This window comes from Crotalus tigris, unplaced genomic scaffold (assembly GCF_016545835.1).
Source record: "Crotalus tigris isolate CLP2741 ecotype Arizona unplaced genomic scaffold, ASM1654583v1 scf7180000023757.169203, whole genome shotgun sequence".
Classification (NCBI taxonomy): domain Eukaryota; kingdom Metazoa; phylum Chordata; class Lepidosauria; order Squamata; family Viperidae; genus Crotalus; species Crotalus tigris.
Genome location: NW_024100165.1, coordinates 1 through 26,840, shown reverse-complemented (window position 1 = coordinate 26,840; position 26,840 = coordinate 1). Strand labels below are relative to the sequence as shown.

Genomic DNA, 26,840 nt, shown 5'->3' with positions numbered 1-26,840 from the left:
AAGGGGTAAATATGGACAAGGTCTCTTACGTACAGTTACTAAGATGGGATGGCCAAGACTGGCAGTTAAAATCTTTGGAAGAATTAACACATGAAAATTTAACTTATTCATGGTTCCAATATAGACAAATAGTGGATAGATGGAAGATGGATTGTAAAACGGGCTGGCTTAGAGAAGATGAAATTTTTTTAAAACAAGTAAGAGATCAAAGGCCAACCCATATTAAGAGAGTTTATGGGGTTTTAGTGGAATTAGATTCAGAACCTGAACTAGTTAAAGATTGTATGATTAAATGGGCACAGAATATTGGTGAAACGATTTCAATGGATACTTGGGAACTTATTTGGATAAGAAATGTTAAATTCACACAAGCGCAAAATTTAAGAGAGAATTTTTATAAGATGTTTTATAGATGGCACCTTGACCCAAAGAAAATGTCCATTATGTACCCTAATCTACAGCCGAAATGCTGGAGATGTGGATATTTGGATGCTACCTATTACCATATTTGGTGGACGTGTAAGCATATAAAAGCTTTTTGGATTAAGATATGGTGGAATATTCAAAGAATTTTTAAAAGGAGGGTAAAATTTACTCCGCAATTATTTTTACTAGGTATTGTTATTGACTGTGATGCTAAGGAGGTTATATTGATGTTAAATTTGATTACAGCCGCTAGGTTGTTAATAGGACAATATTGGAAGAAGGAATCTTTGCCTACTTTACAAGAATGGTTTCATAAAGTTTCGTATTTGGCAGAAATGGCAAAGATTTCGGCTTTCTTAAAGGAGCAATCTCAAGAAAAATTTTTTGCGGTATGGGAAAAATGGATAAATTTTATACAACATAATTTGGATATGGAAAAATATTATTTAGCCTTTTTATAATTTGTAATGATTGTTTTTTCTTTCTTTCTTTCTTCTTTTTCTTTTTTATATATATACATTTTTTACGTATTATTATTTATATATATATATATATTTTTATATATATATGCTTTATTCTTCGTCTACTTTCTTCTTTCTTCTTTCTCTCTCTCTCTTCTCTTTTTATTTTTTTTTTCTTTTTTAGTATATATTATTCATTTTAAAGTTTATGTTATGTATATTATTATTATATATATATTATTGTGATTTTTATTATTATTATTAATTATTTTATAAATTGCAAATGTTATTTTTAAAATATTTGTTAAATAATCCTATATTCAGTTCTGGGAAGTCGGGGGGGGGGGTGGGGTGGTTGGGGAGGGGGGGGTGGATTCTTATTTGTAAAACTTTTGAAAAATTTCAATTAAAAAAAAAAAAAAAAGATGTTGAGACTCTAGAAAGAGTACAGAGAAGAGCAACAAAGATGATCAGGGGACTGGAGGCTAAAACATATAAGGAACAGTTGCTGGAATTGGGTATGTCTAGTTTTATGAAGAGAAGAATGAGGGGAGACATGATAGCAGTGTTCCAATATCTCAGGGGCTGACACAAAAAAGAGGGAGTCAAACTACATTCTAAAGTGCCTGAAGGCAGAACAAGAAGCAACAGATGGAAACTAATCAAGGAGAGAAGCAACCTAGAACTAAGGAAAAACTTCCTGACAGTTAGAACAATTAACCAGTGGAACAATCTGCCTCCAGAAGCGGTGAATGCTCCAAAACTGGAAGTTTTTAAGAAGAGACTGGACAGCCATTTGTCCGAAATGGTATAGGGTTTCCTGCTTGAGCAGGAGGTTGGACTAGATGATCTCCAAGGTCCCTTCCAACTTATTATTATTATGGATCATCGCACAGTCAGCCAGATGTTCAGACTGGATTTGGCATTTTGTCTACCTATCGAGTCCTTACCCAGGACCTGGGATAGGCAGATGTGGATGTTTGATGGTATTACAGATATCGTCGCAGGATGGAAGCAGTTCCTAGTAAGGCCGCCTTTTGCAATTGACTAATAGCGAATTTGTCAATGCCAATGGTGTCCAAGTGGTGCTCCAGTTGTTTTGAAATTGCACCCAAGGAGCCTATTACTATTGGTACTACTCTTGCTTGCTTTTGCCACAGTCCTTCTACTTGTATTTGTAGGTCTTTGTATTTTGTTATCTTCTCCAGTTCTTTCTCGTCTATTCTGCTGTCTCCAGGCACTGCCACGTCCATTATCCAGACTATTTTGGTCTTTCTTATCGACAATTGTTAAGTCTTGGGTGTTATGTTGCAGGTGCTTGTAGTCAGTCTGTGCAATCTTCTTGCAACAGCTTACCAAGTGGTCCATTCTTTCTTCAGCTTCTTTGGATAGGCGGCACTTACTCTCTGTTGCTGTCTTCTCAATTTTGACTTGAGCTATGCTAGATGTTCAACCATACTGGATAGATCTCGTCAGAGGAGTCAGACAAAGAGTGTCTCTCCCATAAAAAAATATGGTGAGACGTAAATTACAGAATGCCATACCGGCTCGGATGTCACCCGGGTTAACAAGGTCCGCGCTAGATATTGGAGTTCCTGGATATCTGGTGAAAAATGGGTTACAGGACTCAGGACTGTTGGCTGAGAAACCAGGGCCAGCAGCTGCAGAACTACTGGAAGAAAAGATGTTTACCCGTCGCAGATACACAGTGATGGGAAACAAAGAAATAATGATCTGTTACTAAAGATCAAGTCCAACAAGAAGAGGATATCTAAAATGAATGCACCAGTTCTGGAAGGAACAACATCCAGAATCAGAAATAACAGAACAGAGACTAGTAGATCAACACCGATTTATAATACGAAATAAAGTATTCACAGAAACAGAATTGGACAAATTGCAAAGGTTTACTCAGGGCAAAGAAATCAGAAAAAAATTCAGAATATAGAGGAAAACCAGGGGGAGTTGGCAGTGAAGGAATCCAGCAGAGATATACAACTGTTCTCATTTGGAAACCAGGCATCTCTTCCTCAGGAAGAACAAAACCCTCTAACTAAAGAAATAAAAGAATTGAAACAAAGAATAATTGAGCATCTAGAACAGTACAAAAACAACAGAATAAAGCTGCCTACATTGAAGCTTGTTCCAAAGAAACAGCTAGCACAAGCATTAAAAGATGCAAATACTGCAATATCAAGTATAAGCGCCAATTCACTGCAAGAAACAAACCAACTAATGGACAGCACAGCTGCAGTTATAACTGAATACCTGGGATGCAAAATCAGCAAAGAAGAAAAACAAACAAACAGTGCACCAGAAAAATGGAAGGTTAGACTAGAAAATAAAATCAGCAAGTTAAGGTCACATGCAAGCAAGCTAGAACAGATGGAAGAAAAGAAGCTGAAGAACAAGAAGACCAAAGAATACCTAATCAAGAAATACCACTTAGAAACAAGGAAGATCAAGGAAGCACTGGAAATAATAAAGCAACAAATAACAGCTATAGCCAGGAAAATCAGTAGATATGAAGCTCGAATTGCAAACTATAGGCAGAACCTCCAATTTCAATCCAATCAGAAACGTTTCTACCAATCCATCAATGGAGAAACTGCAAGGAATCAGTCAGTACCTGACAAGGAAGAAACAGTGCAGTTCTGGAAGCAGATATGGGATAACCCAAAGAAATACAACAAGGATGTGGCTTGGTTAAAAGAGGTGAATACAAATAAAACAGAAGTTGAAATGAAAGAACTAGTAATAACAACAAAAATGGCAGAAAACAGAGCAAGGAAAATCAAAAATTGGTCAGCACCACGTGAAGATGAACTGCATGGGTTTTGGTTGAAACATCTAACTGTTATACACCCACTCATTGCCAAGCAGTTCAACAATATACTACAAGGTGGAGAAATTGAAAAGTGGCTAACAACTGGGAAAACCTACCGAATAATGAAAAATCCAGCAAACGGGGCAACACCAGGTAACTACAGGCCAATTACCTGCTTACCAACAACTTTCAAATTACTAACTGGTGTAGTAGCTGATGCAGTGCAACAGCATGTAGTTGAAAATAATCTCTTTCCACCTGAACAGAAAGGAAACTGCTCCAATAGCAGAGGAACAAAAGATCAACTCCTAATAGACAAAATGATCTTGGAAAACTGCAAGAGAAGGAAGACCAACCTAAATGTGGCATGGATTGACTACAAAAAGGCATTTGACTCTCTGCCACATGACTGGATAATCAAGTACCTAGAAATAACAGGAGTCAGTAGAAACATCAGAAAATTTGTGCAAAGATCGATGGCACAATGGAAGACACAGTTGCAGATCAATGGTGAGAGGCTGGGAGAGGTTAATATCAAGAGAGGAATATTTCAAGGAGATTCATTATCACCATTACTATTTGTTATTGCACTTTTTCCTCTGTCAACAATACTGAATAACTCAGGACATGGCTATCAAACATCAAAAACATCTGCCAGACTATCCCATCTCCTTTACATGGATGATCTGAAGCTGTATGGAAAAAACATCATCTGAAATAGAATCGCTGCTCAACACTGTCCGTATATATAGCCAAGATATTGTAATGGAGTTTGGCTTGGACAAATGTCCCACACTTACTATCAAACAAGGAAAAGTAGTGAAAACTAAAGGAATCAAGATGCCCCACGAAAATAACATTAAGAGTCTGGATGACGAAGATTACTACAAATACATGGGTATCCTTCAAGCTGACAACATCTAGCACACTGAAGTCAAGAAAAAGATTAGAGGTGAATACATCAAGAGACCCCTTTATGGATTACTGCTTTGTCGTGGCGAAGGGGCTTGTGTAACTCAATGAAGCTATAAGCTATGCTGTGCAGGGCCACCCAAGACGGACAGGTCACAGCAGAGAGTTCTGACAAAATGTGATCCACTGGAGAAGGAAATGGCAACCCACTCCACTATCTTTGCCATGAAAACCCCATGGGCAGTACTAAAAGGCAAAAAGATATGACGCTGGAAGATGAGCCCCTAGGTCGGAAGGTGTCCAATATGCTACTGGGGAAGAGCAGCGGGCTAGTACTAGTAGCGCCAGAAAGAATGAAGCGACTGGGCCAAAGCCGAAAGGACGCTCAGCTGTGGATATATCTGGTGGTGAAAGGAAAGTCCGATGCTGTAAAGATTTTTTCTCCATAGGAACCTGGAATGTAAGATCCATGAATCAAGGCAAGCTAGACGTAGTCAAAAAAGAGATGACAAGAACTGAACATCGACATCTTAGGAATCAGCGAACTAAAATGGACAGGAATGGGTGAATTTAACTCAGATGACCATCAGGTATACTACTGTGGGCAAGAATCCCTCAGAAGAAATGGAGTAGCCTTCATAGTCAATAAAAGAATAGGAAAAGCAATACTGGGATACAATCCCCAAAATGACAGAATGATCTCAATTCAAATCCAAGGCAAACCATTCAATATCACAATAATCCAAATCTATGCCCCAACCACTGGTGCTGAAGAGGATGAAATAGACCGGTTCTATGAAGCCCTACAGCACCTTATAGAATTAACACCCAAAAATGATGTCCTTATCATCATGGGGGATTGGAATGCTAAGGTAGGAAGCCAAAAAGATAACCGGAATAACAGGCAAGTTTGGCCTTGGAGTACAAAATGAAGCAGGGCACAGGCTGATAGAATTTTGTCAAGAGAATAGGATGGTCATAACAAACACTCTTTTCCAACAACCCAAGAGACGGCTCTACACATGGACATCACCAGACAGTCAACATAGAAATCAGATTGACTATGTGCTCTGCAGCCAAAGATGGAGAAGCTCTATACAGCCAGTAAAAACAAGACCAGGAGCTGACTGTGGCTCAGATCATGAGCTTCTCATTGCAAAATTTAGGCTTAAATTGAAAAAAGTAGGGAAAAGCACTAGGCCACTCAGGTATGAACTAAATCATATTCCTGATGAATATACAGTAGAGGTAACAAATAGATTTAAGGAATTAGATCTGATAGACAGAGTGCCTGAAGAACTATGGATGGAAGTTCGCAACATTGTACAAGAGGTAGCAACTAAAACCATCCCAAAGAAAAAGAAATACAAGAAAGCAAAATGGCTGTCTGAGGAAGCTTTGCAAATAGCTGAGGAAAGAAGGGAAGCGAAAGGCAAAGGAGAAAGAGAAAGATACACCCAATTGAATGCAGAATTCCAGAGAATAGCTAGAAGAGATAAGAATGCCTTCTTAAATGAACAGTGCAAAGAAATAGAAGAAAACAACAGAATAGGGAGGACCAGAGATCTCTTCAAGAAAATTGGAGATATGAAGGGAAAGTTTCATGCAAAGATGGGCATGATAAAGGACCAAAATGGCAGGGACCTAACAGAGGCAGAAGAGATTAAGAAGAGATGGCAAAACTACACAGAAGAACTATACAAGAATGAGCTTAACGTCCCAGATAACCACATTGAGATGGTCACTGACCTCGAACCAGACATCCTAGAATGGGAAGTGAAATGGGCCTTAGAAAATCTGAGCAACAACAAAGCTAGTGGAGGTGACAGGATTCCAGCTGAGCTATTCAAAATCTTAAAAGACGATGCAGTAAAAGTGCTACACTCAATTTGCCAGCAAATTTGGAAAACTCAACAGTGGCCACAGGATTGGAAAAGGTCAGTTTACATTCCAATTCCAAAGAAAGGCAATGCCAAAGAATGTTCAAACTATCGCACCATTGCTCTCATTTCACATGCTAGTAAAGTTATGCTTAAAATCCTACAAGCTAGACTCCAGCAGTATGTGGATCGAGAACTACCAGAAGTACAGGCAGGATTTCGAAGAGGCAGAGGAACTAGAGATCAAATTGCCAACATACGCTGGATCATGGAGAAAGCTAGGGAGTTCCAGAAAAACATCTACTTCTGCTTCATTGACTATGCTAAAAGCCTTTGATTGTGTGGATCACAACAAATTGTGGCAAGTTCTTAAAGAGATGGGAGTACCAGACCATCTCATTTGTCTCTTGAGAAACCTATATGCGGGTCAAGAAGCAACAGTGAGAACTGGACACGGAACCACTGATTGGTTCAAAATTGGAAAAGGAGTCCAGCAAGGCTGTATACTGTCGCCCTGCCTATTTAACTTATATGCAGAGCACATCATGAGAAAGGCAGGGCTAGATGAATCAAAAGTTGGAATTAAGATTGCTGGGAGAAATATCAACAACCTAAGATATGCAGATGATACCACTCTAATGGCAGAAAGTGAAGAGGAACTAAAGAGCCTCTTGATGCGGGTGAAGAAGGAGAGTGCAAAAGTTGGCTTGAAACTCAACATTAAGAAAACCAAAATCATGGCATCCGGCCCTCTCAATTCCTGGCAAATAGATGGGGAAGAAATGGAGGTAGTGACAGATTTTATTTTTCTGGGCTCAAAGATCACCTCAGATGGGGACTGCAGCCAAGAAATTAAAAGACGCTTGCTCCTGGGGAGGAAAGCTATGGCAAATCTAGACAGCATTCTAAAAAGCAGAGACATCACCCTGCCAACAAAAGTGCGTATAGTCCACGCCATGGTTTTCCCAATTGCAATATATGGCTGTGAAAGTTGGACCATAAGAAAGGCTAAGCACCAAAGAATTGAGGCCTTTGAACTATGGTGCTGGAGAAGACTCCTGCGAGTCCCTTGGACTGCAAGGCGTTGCAACCGGTCAGTCCTAGAAGAGATCAACCCCAACTGTTGTTTAGAAGGCCAGATCCTGAAGTTGAAACTCAAATACTTTGGCCACCTAATGAGAAGGAAGGACTCACTGGAGAAGGGCCTAATGCTGGGAAAGATTGAGGGCAATAGAAGAAGGGGACGACAGAGAATGAGATGGCTGGATGGAATCACTGAAGCAGTAGGTGTGAACTTAAATGGACTCCAGAAGATGGTAGAGGACAGGAAGACCTGGAGGAACGTTGTCCATGGGGTCGCGATGGGTCGGACACGACTTCGCATTTAACAACAAAGTTGTACAAAAGATTTTTTGTTTAGACACAGAGCCTCTACTTGCCTTCACAACAATAGGTCTCTTTTGATGATTGCTTCTTTCCAACTGTATATCCCAATCCTTATTTATAACACTTACAAATGCTATGGTGAAAAGATTATTTGCCGCAGAACCAGTTCTTAAACACCCTGATCCTGAGGAACCTTTCATCATCCAAGCTGATGCTAGTGATGTTGCAGTGGGTACAGTCCTCCCACAAAAACAACTTGGGGGGGGGGATCTGCAGCCCTATGCCTACAATTCATGATAGCTTTTGGAAACAGAGAGGAGATGGGCTGTTTGGGAGAAAGAAGGTTTTGCGGTGAGATGGGCGTTATTAACTTGGTGCCATTTCTTGGAAGGGAGCAAAGTGCCTTTCAAAGTATAGACTTATCAATATTATTATTCAAAATAATATTGAATTACCTAGAGAAGACACGGTTGGATTTATCGCTTTCACACCAACACCCCACTCACTTTACATAAACATTGTTCATGGGGTCGCGATGGGTCGGACACGACTTCGCAATTAAGAACAACAACATCAAGAGAGTGAAGAAGATCTTAAAGTCCAAACACAATGGAGGAAATACCATAAAGGCAATCAACACTTGGGCAATTCCAGTCATTAGATACACAGCTGGAATAGTGAACTGGACTCAAGCAGATCTAAAAGCAATGGATAGGAAGACCAGAAAAATAATGACAATGAATCACGCCCTTCATCCACGCAGTGACATTGACCGACTTTATCTACCAAGGCAAATAGGTGGGCGTGGAATGCTACAAGTACATCAGATGGTTGAAGAAGAAAAAATGGCTTTGGAAGAATATCTTAAGAACAATGATGAAGATGCACTGAAATTAGTATATCAGGAAGGCTTACTGACTACTGGAGAGACCAAACTGGCCTACAAGAAAGACCAAATGAAGAACAGAATAGAGGCATGGGAAGACAAAGCACTACATGGCCAATATGTTAAAAAAAGTAGCTGGGAAAGCAGATAATAACAAGACCTGGCAATGGCTAAGAGCTGGAAAATTGAAGAAAGAGACCGAGGGACTAATTCTGGCTGCACAAGACCAAGCCTTAAGGACCAATGCATTATTATTATTATTATTATTATTATTATTATTATTATTATTATTATTATTATTATTATTATTATTATTATTATTATTATTATTATTATTATAACAGCTTCTCTCGGTCACTTATCAAAAATCTCCTTCCTTTAATAGTGGTTCTTCTTTAATGACTGAATTATTCTGGACTACCAATATTAGTACTGCTAAAAATAATTGTATATTTTTGATTTTTTGCACCTTTTTGAGGACTATCCCCTTCCTTAACACTAACAATATTAAAGGATGATGGGTGATTATCATTTGCCTCTAGTTTTGGATCAATATTGGCTTATGTTTCAGCTAGTTTGTAGAGAAAAAAATGATTAAATGGAGAAAAAGTATTTTTGTTGTTGCTATTGATGATGCTAATATTAACATGATCATGGTTTTACTCTAGTTTATTCTATAAAAAGCTAGTACGCGTGATTTGCAATATTGAACTGGTGAAGGAGAATCCCCAGAACCTGCACAATCTCACACTTGGCTACAACACCCATGACAACTATGATAACACCCTCGGCACTTCAGATGCCTTGCTGGACATGCTCTCTACTGGAGAAGCCAATGTTCCCAACTACAGCTGTGGAAGGGAGGAGAAGCTTTTGGCTCTTTTTGATGGAGCTGACAGAGACAGCTCCATCCAGATGTCAACATTAGCAAGCACCTACAAAGTCCCACAGGTTTGTGTTTGTCCTTCCCTTTCTGTAAAGTGAGTGGGGTGTTGATGTGTAAGTGATAGCTCCAATCGTGTCTTCTCTAGATAATTCTATATTATTTTGAATAATAATAATGATCAGTCTATACTTCGAAAGGCACTTTACTCGCTTCCAATAAATTGTGCCAAGTTAATAATGCCCATCTCACAGCAAAAGCCTCTTTCTCCCAAACAACCCATCTCCTTTCTGAAGTGTAGGGCTGCAGAACCCCCCTAAGGTGTTTTTGTGGGAGGACTGTGCTCAAGGCAACATCACCAGCATCAGCTTGGATGATGAAAGGTTCCTCAGGATCAGGGTGTTTAAGAACTGGTTCTGCTTCAATTGTTAATTGTTTCACCATGGCTTTTGTAAGTGTTATAAATAAGAATTGGGATATACGGTCAGGAGGAAGAAAGGATCAAAAGAGACATGTCTTCTCTTGACATCATCTCAATTGCTTAGAGGTTTCTGCTCCATACTTGTGAAGGCAAGGAGAAGCTCTGTGTTCAGTCAAAGGATCTTCTGTACAATAGGAATGTGCAGTACTCATCGAAAAATCACATTGTTTTACACGGTCTTAGCCAAAATAATGATATCCTCAATGATGACCAAATCTCAGAATTTTAAAAAGAATCCTAAGGGATTACCTTTCCTATTGATGATAAAACATATATGTATTATGAATCTTTAGGGGCCACTAACATTAACCAACCATTTTATTAAAAATCTACAAATAGACAACATATCAACTATTTTTGCCCTAAAATTCTCATGATCAAATTCATTATAAATGGTCTGAAGAGCAATATGGCCTCTGGAGAGGATTTTCTAGCAGTTGAACAGTTCAAGAAATAACCTGACTGGTGGGACCCTCCATTGACAGCTACATTTACACTTATAAATAATATCAGCCACACCCATTTGGGTCAAAGATGGCAATTGTAATTCCTAGATATAAGAAAGGGAATAAAAAGGAACCTAGCAATTCCAGGCCCGTTTCTCTAACAGATATTGTGACTAAAATATATGCAAACTTCTATTTGAAAAGAATTGATAGTAGGTGGATGAAAAGTGTATTCCTTGTGGAAGAACCAGCAGTCTTTAGGCAGATGTGATCAACTCTTGTCAATTCTTTTGTCTTGAAACATCGAACTATAAAAATATCAGTCAGAGGAAATAATGGTTTGCTGCCTTTATAACATTTGACACAGTAAACAAAGAAATATAATGGAAGAAATTGACTGCCCTTCACATGGAACTCAGGATGTTGACCTTGCTCAAAGCCCTTTCTACAAGCCCTGACAGTGAGAACAATTAATCAGTGGAACGGCTTGCCTCATGAAGTTGTGGGTGCTCCATTAATGGAGATTTTCAAAAAGAGGCTGGACATTCATTTTGACTGAATCTCTTGCTATGGGTAGAGGGTTGGACTAGAAAACCTCCATGGTCCCTTCCATCCCATTTTTGTTCATTTGTTTGAGAGTGTGTTTGGGGCTCAATGGAGCCATGAGAAGTAGGATTGATATGTACCAAAACTGAAGAAAAAGATGATGCCAATATGACATTTGGGTTGCATGTGCTGTTAAGGGGACTTGGCTCCTATTCTCATAATAATTATCTGATTATGGGTGAGTCAAAGTCAAAAGTGATGGTCTTTGGGAAAGGACAGCATTGTCCTATAGGGCTAATTGATGAGGAGGCAACAGAGCAAGTTCACACCTTTCCTTACCTGGGGGAATTTTCTCTCTGACTGGATCTGGGCTCCCTCAACATCAAAGGAGCTCATTTAGAAGGCACAAGTGAATGCACTGTTAATTTTTTTTAAAAAAAAATCATAGGTATGCGGCTTCCTTAGACTGAATTATTCAATACAAAATACCAAGGTTACCATTATGCACTTATATTGAGCTGAACTTTGGAATTTAATTTATATTTATAATTTATATTACTACTAGAACAAATCCGATCACATCATCTGAGAAGTATCTTGAGTTTTGATGAAAGGACTTCAAATGCTGCCCTCAGAATAGAATTAGGAATATATACAATTTATAAAATTGGGGCATATAATTATTTTTATGGATTACTGCCTTGTCGTGGCGAAGGGGCTTGCGTAACTCAATGAAGCTATAAGCTATGCCGTGCAGGGCCACCCAAGACGGACAGGTTATAGCAGAGAGTTCTGACAAAATGTGATCCACTGGAAAAGGAAATGGCAAACCACTCCAGTATCTTTGCCATGAAAACCCCATGGACAGTACGAAAAGGAAAAAAGATATGACGCTGGAAGATGAGCCCCTCAGGTCGGAAGGTGTCCAATATGCTACTGGGGAAGAGCAGAGGGCTAGTACTAGTAGCGCCAGAAAGAATGAAGCGACTGGGCCAAAGCCGAAAGGACGCTCAGCTGTGGATATATCTGGTGGTGAAAGGAAAGTCCGATGCTGTAAAAGATTTTTCTCCATAGGAACCTGGAATGTAAGATCCATGAATCAAGGCAAGCTAGACGTAGTCAAAAAAGAGATGACAAGACTGAACATCGACATCTTAGGAATCAGCGAACTAAAATGGACAGGAATGGGTGAATTTAACTCAGAGGACCATCAGGTATACTACTGTGGGCAAGAATCCCTCAGAAGAAATGGAGTAGCCTTCATAGTCAATAAAAGAATAGGAAAAGCAATACTGGGATACAATCCCCAAAATGACAGAATGATCTCAATTCGAATCCAAGTCAAACCATTCAATATCACAATAATCCAAATCTATGCCCCAACCACTGGTGCTGAAGAGGATGAAATTGACCGGTTCTATGAAGCCCTACAGCACCTTATAAAATTAACACCAAAAAATGATGTCCTTATCATCATGGGGGATTGGAATGCTAAGGTAGGAAGCCAAAAGATAACCGGAATAACAGGCAAGTTTGGCCTTGGAGTACAAAATGAAGCAGGGCACAGGCTAATAGAATTTTGTCAAGAGAATACGATGGTCATAACAAACACTCTTTTCCAACAACCCAAGAGACGGCTCTACACCTGGACATCACCAGACGGTCAACATAGAAATCAGATTGACTATTTGCTCTGCAGCCAAAGATGGAGAAGCTGTATACAGTCAGTAAAAACAAGACCAGGAGCTGACTGTGGCTCAGATCATGAGCTTCTCGTTGCAAAATTTAGGCTTAAATTGAAAAAAGTAGGGAAAAGCACTATGCCACTCAGGTATGAACTAAATCATATTCCTGATGAATATACAGTAGAGGTGACAAATAGATTTAAGGAACTGGATCTGATAGACAGAGTGCCTGAAGAACTATGGATGGAAGTTCGCAACATTGTACAAGAGGTAGCAACTAAAACCATCCCAAAGAAAAAGAAATGCAAGAAAGCAAAATGGCTGGCTGAGGAAGCTTTGCAAATAGCTGAGGAAAGAAGGGAAGCGAAAGGCAAAGGAGAAAGAGAAAGATACACCCAACTGAATACAGAATTCCAGAGAATAGCTAGAAGAGATAAGAATACCTTCTTAAATGAACAGTGCAAAGAAATAGAAGAAAACAACAGAATAGGGAGGACCAGAGATCTCTTCAAGAAAATTGGAGATATGAAGGGAACGTTTCATGCAAAGATGGGCATGATAAAGGACCAAAATGGCAGAGACCTAACAGAGGCAGAAGAGATTAAGAAGAGATGGCAAAACTACACAGAAGAACTATACAAAAATGAGCTTAACATCCCAGATAACCACACTGAGATGGTCACTGACCTCGAACCAGACATCCTAGAATGTGAAGTGAAATGGGCCTTAGAAAATCTGAGCAACAACAAAGCTAGTGGAGGTGACAGTATTCCAGCTGAGCTATTCAAACTCTTAAAAGACGATGCAGTAAAAGTGCTACACTCAATTTGCCAGCAAATTTGGAAAACTCAACAGTGGCCACAGGATTGGAAAAGGTCAGTTTACATTCCAATTCCAAAGAAAGGCAATGCCAAAGAATGTTCAAACTATCGCACTCATTTCACATGCTAGTAAAGTTATGCTTAAAATCCTACAAGCTAGACTCCAGCAGTATGTAGATGGAGAACTACCAGAAGTACAGGCAGGATTTTGAAGAGGCAGAGGAACTAGAGATCAAATTGCCAACATACGCTGGATCATGGAGAAAGCTAGGGAGTTCCAGAAAAACATCTACTTCTGCTGCATTGACTATGCTAAAGCCTTTGATTGTGTGGATCACAACAAATTGTGGCAAATTCTTAAAGAGATGGGAGTACCAGACCATCTCATTTGTCTCTTGAGAAACCTATATGCGGGTCAAGAAGCAACAGTGAGAACCGAACACGGAACCACTGATTGGTTCAAAATTGGAAAAGGAGTCCAGCAAGGCTGTATACTGTCGCCCTGCCTATTTAATTTGTATGCAGAGCACGTCATGAGAAAGGCAGGGCTAGATGAATCAAAAGTTGGAATTAAGATTGCCGGGAGAAATATCAACAACCTAAGATATGCAGATGATACCACTCTAATGGCAGAAAGTGAAGAGGACCTAAAGAGCCTCTTGATGCGGGTGAAGAAAGAGAGTGCAAAAGTTGGCTTGAAACTCAACATTAAGAAAACCAAAATCATGGCATCCGGCCCTCTCAATTCCTGGCAAATAGATGGGGAAGAAATGGAGGTAGTGACAGATTTTATTTTTCTGGTCTCAAAGATCACCTCAGATGGGGACTGCAGCCAAGAAATTAAAAGACGCTTGCTCCTGGGGAGGAAAGCTATGGCAAATCTAGACAGCATACTAAAAAGCAGAGACATCACCCTGCCAACAAAAGTGCGTATAGTCCAGTCCATGGTTTTCCCAGTTGCAATGTATGGCTGTGAAAGTTGGACCATAAGAAAGGCTGAGCGCAAAAGAATTGAGGCCTTTGAACTCTGGTGCTGGAGAAGACTCCTGCGAGTCCCTTGGACTGCAAGGCGTTCAAACCGTCAGTCCTAGAAGAGATCAACCCCGACTGCTCTTTAGAAGGCCAGATCCTGAAGTTGAAACTCAAGTACTTTGGCCACCTAATGAGAAGGAAGGATTCACTGGAGAAGAGCCTAATGCTGGGAAAGATTGAGGGCAATAGAAGAAGGGGACGACAGAGAATGAGATTGCTGGATGGAGTCACTGAAGCAGTAGGTGTGAATTTAAATGGACTCCAGAAGATGGTAGAGGACAGGAAGACCTGGAGGAACATTGTCCATGGGGTCGCGACGGGTCAGACATGACTTCGCAATTAACAACATAACAACAACAATTATTTTTAATAAAATAAATGGTATGGAAACTACTACTATTACTACTACTACTATAGTACTTATTTTTCTAAATTTTAAATTTCATTTAAAACATTCTTGATTTTATATTAGGAACTTTCATCTCCCTGTCTTTTTTGCAACTCGAGAAAAACCAACTGGATGTAATACATCTATTATTTTGAATGACAATTACTTAAGAAAGAGGGAGATCAATAATAAAACTCTTTTCAGAAGGAAATTATGCTCTGATTGTGGTGAATTCTGGGGTTATAAAGAAATACTATTTTCATTCTTTACGCTTATTATATTGTATTTATTTTTCTAAATTCTGTTTTTACATGCAGCCTTGTTAATATTCTTTGTTTTATATGGTGTATGTTGATATGGCCTAATGACTAATCAACAGGAAATGTTCTAATATGTGCATGAGAAAAAAGTTGTATTCATTAAAAGCTAAAAATTGGGACTAGGTAGAACCCCAAATATAACACAGAATTCTTCATTGTTTTTTCAGGTCAGTATGAGAATTGCTTCAGAGGCTCTGAGTGATAAAAGTCAATTCCCTTTTTTCCATCCGATGCTCCCCAAAGAAGGGATCCAGTATCCAGGAATTGTCCAAATTCTCCTCCATTTTGGATGGACCCTGATTGGTCTCTTTGCAACAGACACAGAGTAGGGAGAAAATTTCATGAGAAATTTTAATCCTATGCTTGTCAAGAATAGAATTTGTGTTGCTATTTCACAACAATTCTCAATGACTGGACATACCCCATTCCTCAGGGACGCCCTCTCTAAGTGGAGACAAGTCAACGTCTTTGTTAACTTCATAGAATTTGATTCCCTTTTGGACAGTATTCTTCCCATCCATTCAGCACTTGAAAGTTTGCCAGGACCCATTGAAGGGAAAGTCTGGATCATGACCGTGGCTGCAGTATTTTCAATTAAAAAAGATTGGTGTCTCAAGCACGTCCACAGTATTTGGAGTTTTCCCTGTCAGTGGAAAGAGAGTTGGAAATATGATAATGCCTTTAAAAGAGATTTCTTTGTGGAACCTGAATTTCAAGCTGAGTATTTTCACTGTTCTGTTTCAAAACACACCTTTTCTGTCAAAGGCCGGAGAAGATGCACCCAGAAAGCACCAGTGGAGTCCCAAGAGAAAACGAATAGGATGCAGATCGCAAATCCTTTCATTACTTACAGTGTCATAAAGATTCTGGCCCACGCCTTAAGTGCTGCATCCCAACCCCAGAGGAGAAGGAAGAAGGGTGAAGAGAGGTTGGGGGCTCCAAGGCTGCAACCATGGAAGGTAGGGGGTCCCAACAAGGATCCATCAAACTAAATTCCTTTTCAGGGTCTTTTGTGCTCTCTGGGCTTGGTGGTTTAAGATCTTAAGCTTCACAACAGAGAGACTTCGAGAGCCAGAGACCTCTCTGATTCCTCAAGCTGAGTGGCCGGCTGAGAAGAGCAGAGCAGGCAGAGCAGCTGAGGTGACTGGAAAGCTGAACGGAGGCCTGACCAGAGCAGAGACTAGCTCCAAAGACAGAAGGGATAAAACAACAGGAGGCCAGAGGACTGAGCAACATAAGTGAAGGCAACAATTAATATTGAGGTCCCAATAGGAAGGGAGGGAAGACCCCCAGTAAAGAACAAAAAGGATTTGGAGGTCAAAAAGTTAAAAAAAATAGAGGGGAGAATAAGGATAAATAAAACTAACACAATAGTAAGAAGGTTAAATAAATAATAAGGTAGCACAAACAGGGAGAAAAAAGGACAGAACAGAGAAGCTGGAAACAAAGCTAACAGCAAAGCACAACCACTAACCAAAAAGAGCAACTACCAAACAACAAATTTATGTAGCAGGTGACTGAAACTATTGTGATATGCAATACATGTTCCATGTATGCACTGATGCCCAAAGAACACCCAAACTACACATGCATCAGATGCAAATTATGTGAACTACTACAGGAAAAGTTTAGGAACTTAGAAGCAACTCTAGCTTTTACATCTTGGGGTTTGCGGCATTGAAGCGACACACACTCACATTGTAACCAAGTTCTTCTTTATTTGATCCACGTTACCACTCAGTAACCCAACAGGCTTGCAGGCCTTTTATAGTCTTCCAAACAACCTATCATACATCTCCTTTATTCATGCCTTGTGCATACACGCAAGGCCGGTGCCAACCAGTCTGGTCCCGGGCAGCTTTTGGGTTGCCCAGGACCTTTTGCAACATTTCTGGGCCTGCTGAGCTGCCCCATCAGCCCCAGAACACAACACTAGCCAAACCCAAATGCACAAAAGAAAGTGCCACCCAAATCGCACCAAACAATGAACAAATAACTCTCAGAGGATTTGACCCTACCGCTAAACCCTTGGAGGAAGACAAATGGAGGTATGTCACACAGAAAAGGAAATATAACACTCAAAGAAAGAAACAACATGCAACAAACAAACCTCTTCTGCCCAATCCTACCCAACCATAAACAACCCCATTAAAACTGAGCAATCAAATTTTCCCCTTAGAAGGAAACACGCAGACCCACAACCTCCCCCTCAAAGAAGACATGCAGACACCTAGCAAAGGAACAAAATAATCCTTAAAAAGTCACCTCAAATATTCCTAAAAAAGCCACACCAACAACCACACTTGAAACAAACAGAAAAGCACCCTAGACTTCAGCCCCCCTAAAAAAAAAGGAAAAAAAAGAAAGGATGTGGTCCCTGTCTTCAAGAAAGGGGAAAAAATGGACCCAGGAAACTACAGATCAATCAGTTTAATATCAATACCTGGGAAGATCCTAGAAAAGATAATCAAAAAATAGATCTGCGAACAACTAGAAGCAAACAAAGTGATAACTAGCAGCCAGCATGGTTTGTTAAAAACAGATTATGCCAGACCAATCTGATCTCATTCTTTGATAAAGTGACTAAACTAGTAGACCAGTGAAATGCAGTGGACATAGTATACCTAGATTTCAGTAAGGCATTTGACAAAATAGAACACAACTACTCCTTGGAAAGCTAAAAAAAGGTGGAATAGACAACATCACCACCAGATGGATCTGTAGCTGGCTGACAAACCGTACAAAACGAGTAGTCCTAAATGGCACTACATCCACATGGAGAGAAGTAAGCAGTGGGGTATCACAAGGTTCTGTCTTAGGCCCAGTACTCTTTAATACCTTTATAAACAATTTAGATGAGGGAATTGAAGGGGAACTCATCAAATTCTCAGATGACACCAAACTGTCAGGAGTAGCCAACATCCCAGAAGACAAACTCAGGCTCCAAAAAGATCTTGACAAACTTGACTATGGGCTCTATCCAACACAATGAGTTTCAATGTGGAGAAAAGCAAAGTCTTACCTTTAGGCAGGAAAAACCAAAGGAACAAATTGTCATGTGTCTGACTAATGAAACACTTCAAAGAACTTTCAGGCATTGTTTAACCTAAAAAGCCTTTATTAGTGTAAAGGAGTGTCAGCACGGCATGGAGGAATGCTAAGATCTGAATTTCCCGTCCTTTGCACATGACATTCCAGGCATTTCCCCTCCCCTATTTTGGCGTCATGATTCACATCTTCCAATTAACTTGGAGGGCAAAGATTCACTTCCGTTCCCTTCCGCATGCTTTTCTCTCCACTCCTATTCTCATCTGCATATTTTGTCAAAGCAAGAATATTCAATATTAGCAGCGTTGACACAAATACAGATTGGGCAAGACCTGACTTGGGAACAGCAACTGTGATAGGGACCTTGGTGGACGATCACTTAACTATGAGCCAGCAGTGTGCAGCAGCAACCAAAAAAGCTGATACAATCCTGGGTTGTATAAACAGAGGCATAGATTCAAGATCATGCAAAGTACTAGTATCACTTTATAAAGCCCTAATAAGACCACACCTCGAATACTGCAGCCAATTTTGGTCACCATACCACAAAAAAGATGTTGAGAGTCTTGAAAAAATTCAGAGAAGAGCAACTAAGATTATCAAAGGCTTGGAGACCAAAATGTATGAAGAACAGCTGCGGAAGTTGGGTTTGACCAGTCTAAAGAAAAGAAGAAATAGGTGATACATGACTGTCAAAAGAGATAGTGAAAGATTTATACTTTCACATTGCAAGATTTTGTTAATATAGCTTTACAATAAAGTAGAATTACTTCATCTGGTCATTTTTCCTATCTCCTCTACCTGAATGAAGATTAGCCTTGCAACTTCCTTCTTAACAAATCCTTGCTTTCTAGTAATCACCCTATTGTTTGCAAAGAGTTTATGCATACTGTAGTTATTTGTGTATTTTGTTTACTTGATTCTTGATCATTGCTACATTTTATTAGTATACTCAGTGCTTTTTTTCTAAAAAAAAAAAAAGGTGCCGGAACTCACACATGTCATACAACCCGCCTTGCCTACCCTACAAGGTTCCATCCAAAAAAGGTGCCGGAACTCCATTCTGGGCGTTCTATGAGAAAAAAAGCCCTGCATATACTACATGCTTTAGAAATATTGCTTAATATTTGTACTTCAGTTTTGAAGATAATGGTAAAACTATTTCTCCCAAATCACAGTATTTGCAAGTTAAACAACCATAGAAGAAAGATTCAAATGTAAAAAGAGATAAGGAACCAAGATTTCTGCTTTTAAATTCCTGGATGTTTCCATTCTAGTTCCATCCATTTCTAAAGAAGAGGGAATTGTACAATCTTTCCCTGCTGAAAGTGTACTTGGATCAGAATGAAAACGTAGTAGCAGATCTTGAGTAGGGTGGTTCTTCCCAAGGAGGATCCCATCAACAAGCAATTGGGCACTTTTGAAAGACAAAGACTTACAATCAACCAAGATGCTTTGTCATACTTAAAGTTCCTCAAGAAGGTGGGGAAAATTTTGATCTCTTTTCTCTTTTTTCCAAAGCTGTTTCAAGTGGGCTAAACCTAATCAAAAAAGTGAGTAACTTTCACTGAGAATTGAATGTGTGGAGTAAAACCCCTATAACTTTCTTAGGCAGATAAGCAAGCTTCAGTTCTATTGACCAAGGTTTCCCTTCTGATGCTGTCATGCTGAACCCTGTTGTAAGCTGATCCAAAATGAGATATGGGGTGATTATTATTTAGGACCCAAATCATTGCCATTTAGTGTCCCTCGGCAGTTTAGTACCACCATAAAACTGGTGAGACAGGGCCTCATAGGCTGGAGATTTTGGTGTTAATAGCTTCAAATTCACTAGTTTCTTTGTCTTTAGATATCAAAGATGAAGGCAATTCTTTTGACCAGTCCCTGAGTTCAGATTTGGACTGAATCTGAGGAAAGGGAATCCAGAGTGGATGGAGGTCCTGTTGGTCCAGTTCGGAAATAAGGTTCATCTTTGTCCTGGTTGGAGTCAGGGGTCTCCCAAAATTGCAGGTTCATAGTCTGGGATGTTTTTAATCAGCTGAGTCCATAGTTACACCTGCCTCTCTTTAACCCACACTGGGATAGTGGAATTTAGGAAGGAGGTCCAAGGCTTTCAGTTCACATAAAATAATAATGACTGGTCTGATGTGAGCACAATTATGAATTGATTGATTAAATTTACTTGCTACCCATCTCACCATGATAATGACTTGAAAACTGAAGTACTGAAACATGACTTTGGTGCAAAAAAAATCTTGATATCAGAAATAATAAGGGGAATAGAATAGAAGAGAAGACCTGTAAGGGACCTTGGAGGTCTTCTAGTCCAGCCCCCTGCTTAAGCAGGAGAACCTATTCAAGCAGGAGAAACTAATGTTACATAGATTTGGGCATTGGCTTGTAAGAGTGCCCTTCATCTGAAAATCCCTTGAATGCAACTGTTTATCTTGATTGTTAGCTGCCCTAGGACATGCTGAGAGGCTACAAATCAAACTAATAATAAATATGGGTGTGTATTTCCCTGTCAAATTATGTCACCTAATTGTATTCTTTCAACAGAAAGGACCTTGTGTTGATTATGTTGTGTTGAGTATCCATTTCCCACACAGGGCTCACACTCATGACCCATGTGGGGCACCAAAAGATGCCTGATTCACCCTTTTTGAGGGACACATTCTCATGACCTCACCTCCATCTCACCTCACTATAGTTTTAGAAATTAGTCAGCCAGTTTTAGTTTTAGTTCACTGGCATGGCAGCCATATAAATTGAACAAATATACATACAAATAAAGAGCATTTTTAAGGTTGACAGCCCATATTTGTAAGGAAATTTTTCTTTTTATCTTAACTGGAGATAATTTTGGACTGCTTTCAAAGAAAAAAACTTGCCAGATCCTACTGGTCAAAAGTTTATTTCTTCCTCACAGTTTTATTCTAGTTTAATAAATCCAATGAAATTAAAATTTGATATAGATATTACAATAAAGTTCATTCTAAAATTTAGTGATTTAGTGAGGGGGAGTTCCACGGGGGGGGGAATGCCCGGACGCCCCCCTCCCCCCCCGCTTCATTTCATTTATTAGCACTCTCCCGGATAAAGATTTGCTCCTTGTGTATTCTGTGCTCTCCGATATACGAAAATTAATCATTGGTATTTATTGCTATTTATGGACACTCCTAGACCGCCCCCCCCCTCCCTGAAAGCAGGGCTCTGGATGGCGGAGGATATAACATCACCCCTAAATAAAGAAGTATAAAAATAAGCATAAAAATAAATTACCCTTAAAAAGTTTGAAATTCTACAAGGATGACAATGGAACATGCCAAAGGGAAGAAATAGATTCCTCTCCTTCCCATCAGACCCACGACCTTCCTTCTCTTCCCACGGTCCAAAGTTTCCCCTGCCCAGAAATACTTCTTTGCAGAATATTATACCAAGTATTTTTTCTGGCAGGGGGAGGAATCCAGCAAGGTCTCTCTCTTGCCCTCCTGCCCTCCAGCCAAGCCCACCGTCTCCATCTCCCCCACCAAGCTGGATCCCACTTCCCCTAACCCCATCCTCCTCTGCATCGCGAGGGGCTTCTACCCTGTGGAGATCGAGGCCCGGTGGCTGAAGAACGGGCGGCCGGAGGAGGAGGGCGTGGCCTTCGGGGAGGAGCTCCAGAACGGAGACTGGACCTACCAGCTCCAGGTGATGCTGGAGACCCAGCCCCAGCGGGGGGGGACGTCTACGCCTGCCAAGTGGAGCACGCCAGCCTGGAGGCCCCCATCACCATCCAGTGGGGTGAGCCCCTCCCCTCTGGTCTGGGGACCCCCTCCTGCCCTGAGAAGGGGGGAGAGACCCTCCCTGTGCGGGGAGCTGGGATGGACCCTCCTGGGAGGGAAGCTGGCCCTGATCTTCCTACTCAGTGAGGCTCCTTCTCCTTCCCCAGAGCCCCGATCCTCCAACTCGGCCAGGAGCAAACTCTGGACAGGGATCGTGGTGGCCGTGATCGGGGTGATCTTCTTTGCCATGGGGCTCTCCCTCTACCTGAAGAGCAAGAAAGGTGAGTCTGGGGGGCTGGATGAGAGATTGTGGGGGAGGGGACCATCCAGGGGAGGCCTCTCAGCAAGTTTAGAAGATGGCAAGGAGGCCCCCTTGGAGATTTGCTTGGGAAATTCTGTTCTCTGAGAGTCTACTGTATAAGTGAGCATCCTGCAACCTATTATGGGCTATTGATGGGGAGGGGGACCCCCTGAGTCCTCCAGCCCATGAAGGGTCCTGATTGGCTCTTTTTCTCCTTTCAGCTACTCCCATCCAGCCTCCTGCAGGTGAGTTTCTCCTCAAGTTATAGATGTTTCTTTAACATTCGTTAATTGTTCCTTTTTTTAAAAAAAGAAATGTGCCTGAATGAAACCTCCTTGCTGTGGATAAAACAAATATTTGAAGTTTTGGGCAGCTTTTCCTTTCAGAGACCTGAAAACAGTGCAATGAAAAACAAACACAGACACATAAACACTAAAATCTGTCCCAGGATCTTTCCAGCTTTTGGGAAATTGCAAAGGAGAAGGGAAGTCTCCTTGTGACATTTCACACAATTCCTGGCCAAGCGACACCCGCCTTTGCTGCCATGGTCCATCCTGGCCCCATCTTCTTTGTTAATATGAAACATCTGGGGGGGGGGGAAACCTCCTCTCTTGATTAACCCCCCCAATTAATTCATTTGGGGAAAATTCCATCAGCCCCAGAAGGCGAATTGCTGGTCCTTTGCATCCTTTTCCTCCCTGAAAAAGGGGGGAGTGGTTCTCCCTCATTCTGCCCTGCCTATCAACCACCTCCCTGCAGTGTGGGTCTTCCTGGGGGGGCTGTAATAATAATATGTTATTTACCATTTTTCCTCATCTCTTTTTCTTCAGCACTCATGAATTAATCCTGCCCTCCTTCCTGCTTCCTGGTGGGAAAGGAAGGGGCTTTTTTCCATTAACTGATGAATTTCTGTCTCTTTTTTGCGACCTCTGAAAAATGGAGGGTCAAGATTTTAGATTGGGGGAGGAGGAGAATGGCAGCCTGGAGCCTCTCCTGCTGAGACCCCTCTGGCTTTCCTTTGAAGGCCTCTCTTTCTTGTGAGGGAGCAGTGGAGACTATCTAGACTGACCCCAGGGACTCTGAGCCTGCCTGTCAGTCCAGACACCTAAATCTCTCCCGGCTTTAAATCCACAGCAGCTTCATCTTCATTAATCTTTGTCCGAATCCCTTCGCTTTGCTATAAAAGAATAAACATTGTAGGAAAAATCCTGGAATTCTTCCTTCCTTCCTTCCTTTCTCTTCCTCCTCCTCTTTCCTCCCTCTTCCCCACAGGAGGGTCCACCCTTCTCCCCTTCCCCTCCCCAGATTGACACCTCCCCTGCCTCTGGATCAACCATCCCGACTACTTCAGGTCCGAAGTCAAAACTGGTTTGGGAGAAGGGTGGGCAGATCCAGGGAGGGGCAGGACTCCCCTCCTGCTCAGAGGCCCCCTTGCTCTGCTTCCCCTCAAGCCTCCTTTTGAGGACCAGGATGCCAGGAGGCGTGGTCCCCTTCAAGCACTTGTGGGGAGCCACTGGGAAATACCTGAGACTCCCCCTACTAGCATTTCTGCCATTTCTCTCCTTCACAATTGGAGGGTCCTTCCCCAGACTGCCAAACTATCGTTACTGCAGCCCCACAGCCCTTCCTGCCTTCGCGTCTGAAGCCCCCTCCCTCTGGGCAGAGGGTCTCCAACAGAGAGAGTCCTGGGTTAATCTCGTTTGGCCCCCAACTGGAGCTCATCTGAGACCCCCCCCCTCAGAAAAGGCCCTGAGTGGTCCTGTGGCCAATGGCCTTGATCTCTGGGAACGTCGCCCTGATGTCCATCTCCCTGGTCTGAGGGCTCCTGGGCAGGGGGTGTTGGGAAGGGTCTCTTCCCCAGGGCCTCTTGGGGCCAGAGCAGAAAGTCCAGCTGAAGCCATTCCTGGTGTAGGAGACATTTGCCATCAGGGGGGAGGGAGGGAGAGCAGCTCTGCGGGAGAGAGGAAAGATCAAGGGGGCAACTCTGAGTAGAAGACCCCTCCCTTCTCCCCAGCACCCCTAGATGCCCCTAGATAGCTCTCCCACTGAGCCTTGCCCCCTCCGGAGGTCATCCAGGCTGCTTCTGCAGGATTCCCCTGGCTTCGATCTCCAAGGGCAGATTTTGTCTCCCTCCCATTCCTCATCTGGGGCACATAAAGACTAGGTCAGTGGAGGAACAGTCTCAAAACCTTAGAACACAATGCCTCTCTTCACAATATTATGAGACCGTTATGCAGTCAACATCACCTTAGATGCAAACTAAATAGGGCTCCCCAATATTTTCCTGGAACATAATTATGGGCTGCCACCTGGGGGAACTCGGGGAAGTATGTGTTGATGTACAGGAGCAACAGGCTTAGTTCCTTGCATCATCAGGAAGAGCCAGCAGGTGTAGGAATTTCTCACTCTTCCGTTGGACTCTTTGACTCAGCTGAACAAGAAGGGCTGGAGAAGAGAGGAGAACATTGCAGGGTTTACTAGACCCAAACCTCCTTTCTTCTCCCTCCCAGTGACAGAACTGGAGTTAGAAAGGGCTCTTTGCCTTGAGGGGGGAGCCCCTTTCTGAGGACTCCCCCCTGCCCACCTTGCCCTCACAGGCAGTGAGTATTAGTGGGTCAGTGAGGCTACACATGGCAAAACTAGCCAATCTGAAAAGAAAGTCAATTATTAGTAATGTAGTTCTTTGCTCAAGAACCGCAGGGAGCAGGCAGAGGCTAGCTGTATTTCTGAAAGTGCACTGAAGTCTAGAAATAATGTTGAGCTCCTGGTGTTACCCCAGAAACGGTCAATTATCTTGTGTAATGAGTACCGTATGTGCCGAGAGGGAAATGGGGACAAACTGACATGTTGTTTAACAATAAAGTGTCAAGCTGTGAAGATTCCTTGCTTTAGAACTGCCATGATGCTTCCGGCTGATTTCTGTGTTACGTGTACCCTGCCTGTGTTGTAAAAAATGCTGCATTAAAAGGCTAATAAAGAATGGATATATGTTAACTATTGGCCCTAGACCTACTCTGGTAATTATTATTTGTATTTTAATAATTATTTTCAGTGAGGTCTGATTCATAGTTTGGATTTTAACATTTTATAGGATGATTTATGCCACAAGATAAATATTTACATCCCCTTATAAATTTAGACATTGCAATAAAAGAGAAGTAGAAAGTGTGTGAATGAAAGTTGAGAGGGGGGAGGAATTGAATAGTTTCAGGTTTGTATGGATACTGGTTGTGCAAATTATGTTTTCACCTGTGTACATTGTTAGATCACACCCTTTTATTAGCATAGGTGTAATAGTGTCCACAATAGTATCCCTCACATGTTGGCTGTGTTTGTTTGCCTGCATCAGGTCCTATGTGACTCACCCTCTGATAATGTGGTTTTATGGTGTAGTCTATTTATTTGTTTAGATGGTATCTAATCAATTTCATAACATCTGTTGGTCTGTCTGTTTAACAAAAAGATTGGGCCAGGAAAGTATCCTCTCTCTCTTGCGGATTTCCTATTGCTACATCTTCATTTCCTTTATCAAGATCCAGGCTGTGCTGATATTAAGTCATATTAAGTTGTATCCAAGGCTATTTCACTTGAGAAAAAATAACCTTAAGAATTTTTTTCCTGCTCCTTTCCAAGATCTTAGTGAATAGCTTCAATCTGATTTTATACTATTTCTGCTGAAGCAACTACATTAGCTGGAAGACATCGGTGGCAAAGTAATCGCAAAGCAATAAATAAATAAACCGAAAGGGAAGAATGAGACTGTGTGAAATTATAGCATAATATGTGGTTGAAGAGCAGGCAACACCTCCCTCCCTCCCTCCCTCTTTCTCTCTCTCTCTCCCTCCCTCCTTCTCTCTCTCCCTCTCTCTCCCTCCCTCTCCCTCCCTCCCTCCCTCTCTCTCCATCCCCCTCCCTCCCTCTCTCTCTCTCCCCCTCCCTCCCTCCCTCTCCCTCCCTCCCTCTCCATCCCTCTCTCTCTCTTTCACCACAAATGTTTTAGAGTTTGATGCGTAGCAATTTTATTTATATAAAGAAAGATGAAGCGATAGCAGGTGGCAATCTCAGGTCCTTGACCATATCTTGAAGATATCCATGGTCGGAGATGGAGATGGCATTATTTTCCACTTCCCCTATACAAATGAGAAAAAAATAATAAGTTGATCAAAGTGAGTTTAAAGTCAATTCTTTGCTTTGCAAAGCTTTGTGAATGCAAACAATATCAGGCAGAGAATCTCATTATGTACTCTATCTGTAGTATCTCTATTAGAGGAGAGTTTTCTTACCTTTTACAACACTTCAATAGCGACCCACAGCCCAGGTTCCCAATGTTAGAAGTTCCAAGAG

General features: G+C 41.4%; 1 protein-coding gene across 2 annotated transcripts in view; it reads left to right on the top strand.

The window, feature by feature from the left end:
* The window catches only part of LOC120298167 (H-2 class II histocompatibility antigen, E-S beta chain-like), a 56,183-nt gene extending 32,788 nt beyond the window's left edge, over positions 1–23,395 (top strand). Inside the window, exons 3-4 of one of the 2 annotated variants that reach the window (XM_039321621.1) lie at positions 21,931–22,214; positions 22,363–22,468. In XM_039321621.1, the coding sequence (XP_039177555.1) occupies positions 21,931–22,214; positions 22,363–22,422 (344 nt within the window). In that variant the 3' untranslated portion in view covers positions 22,423–22,468. Of the gene's footprint in view, positions 1–21,930; positions 22,215–22,362; positions 22,469–23,326 lie in introns of those variants that run through there. The other variant, XM_039321620.1, reaches the window with a different exon arrangement.
* Positions 23,396–26,840: the final 3,445 nt, after the last annotated feature.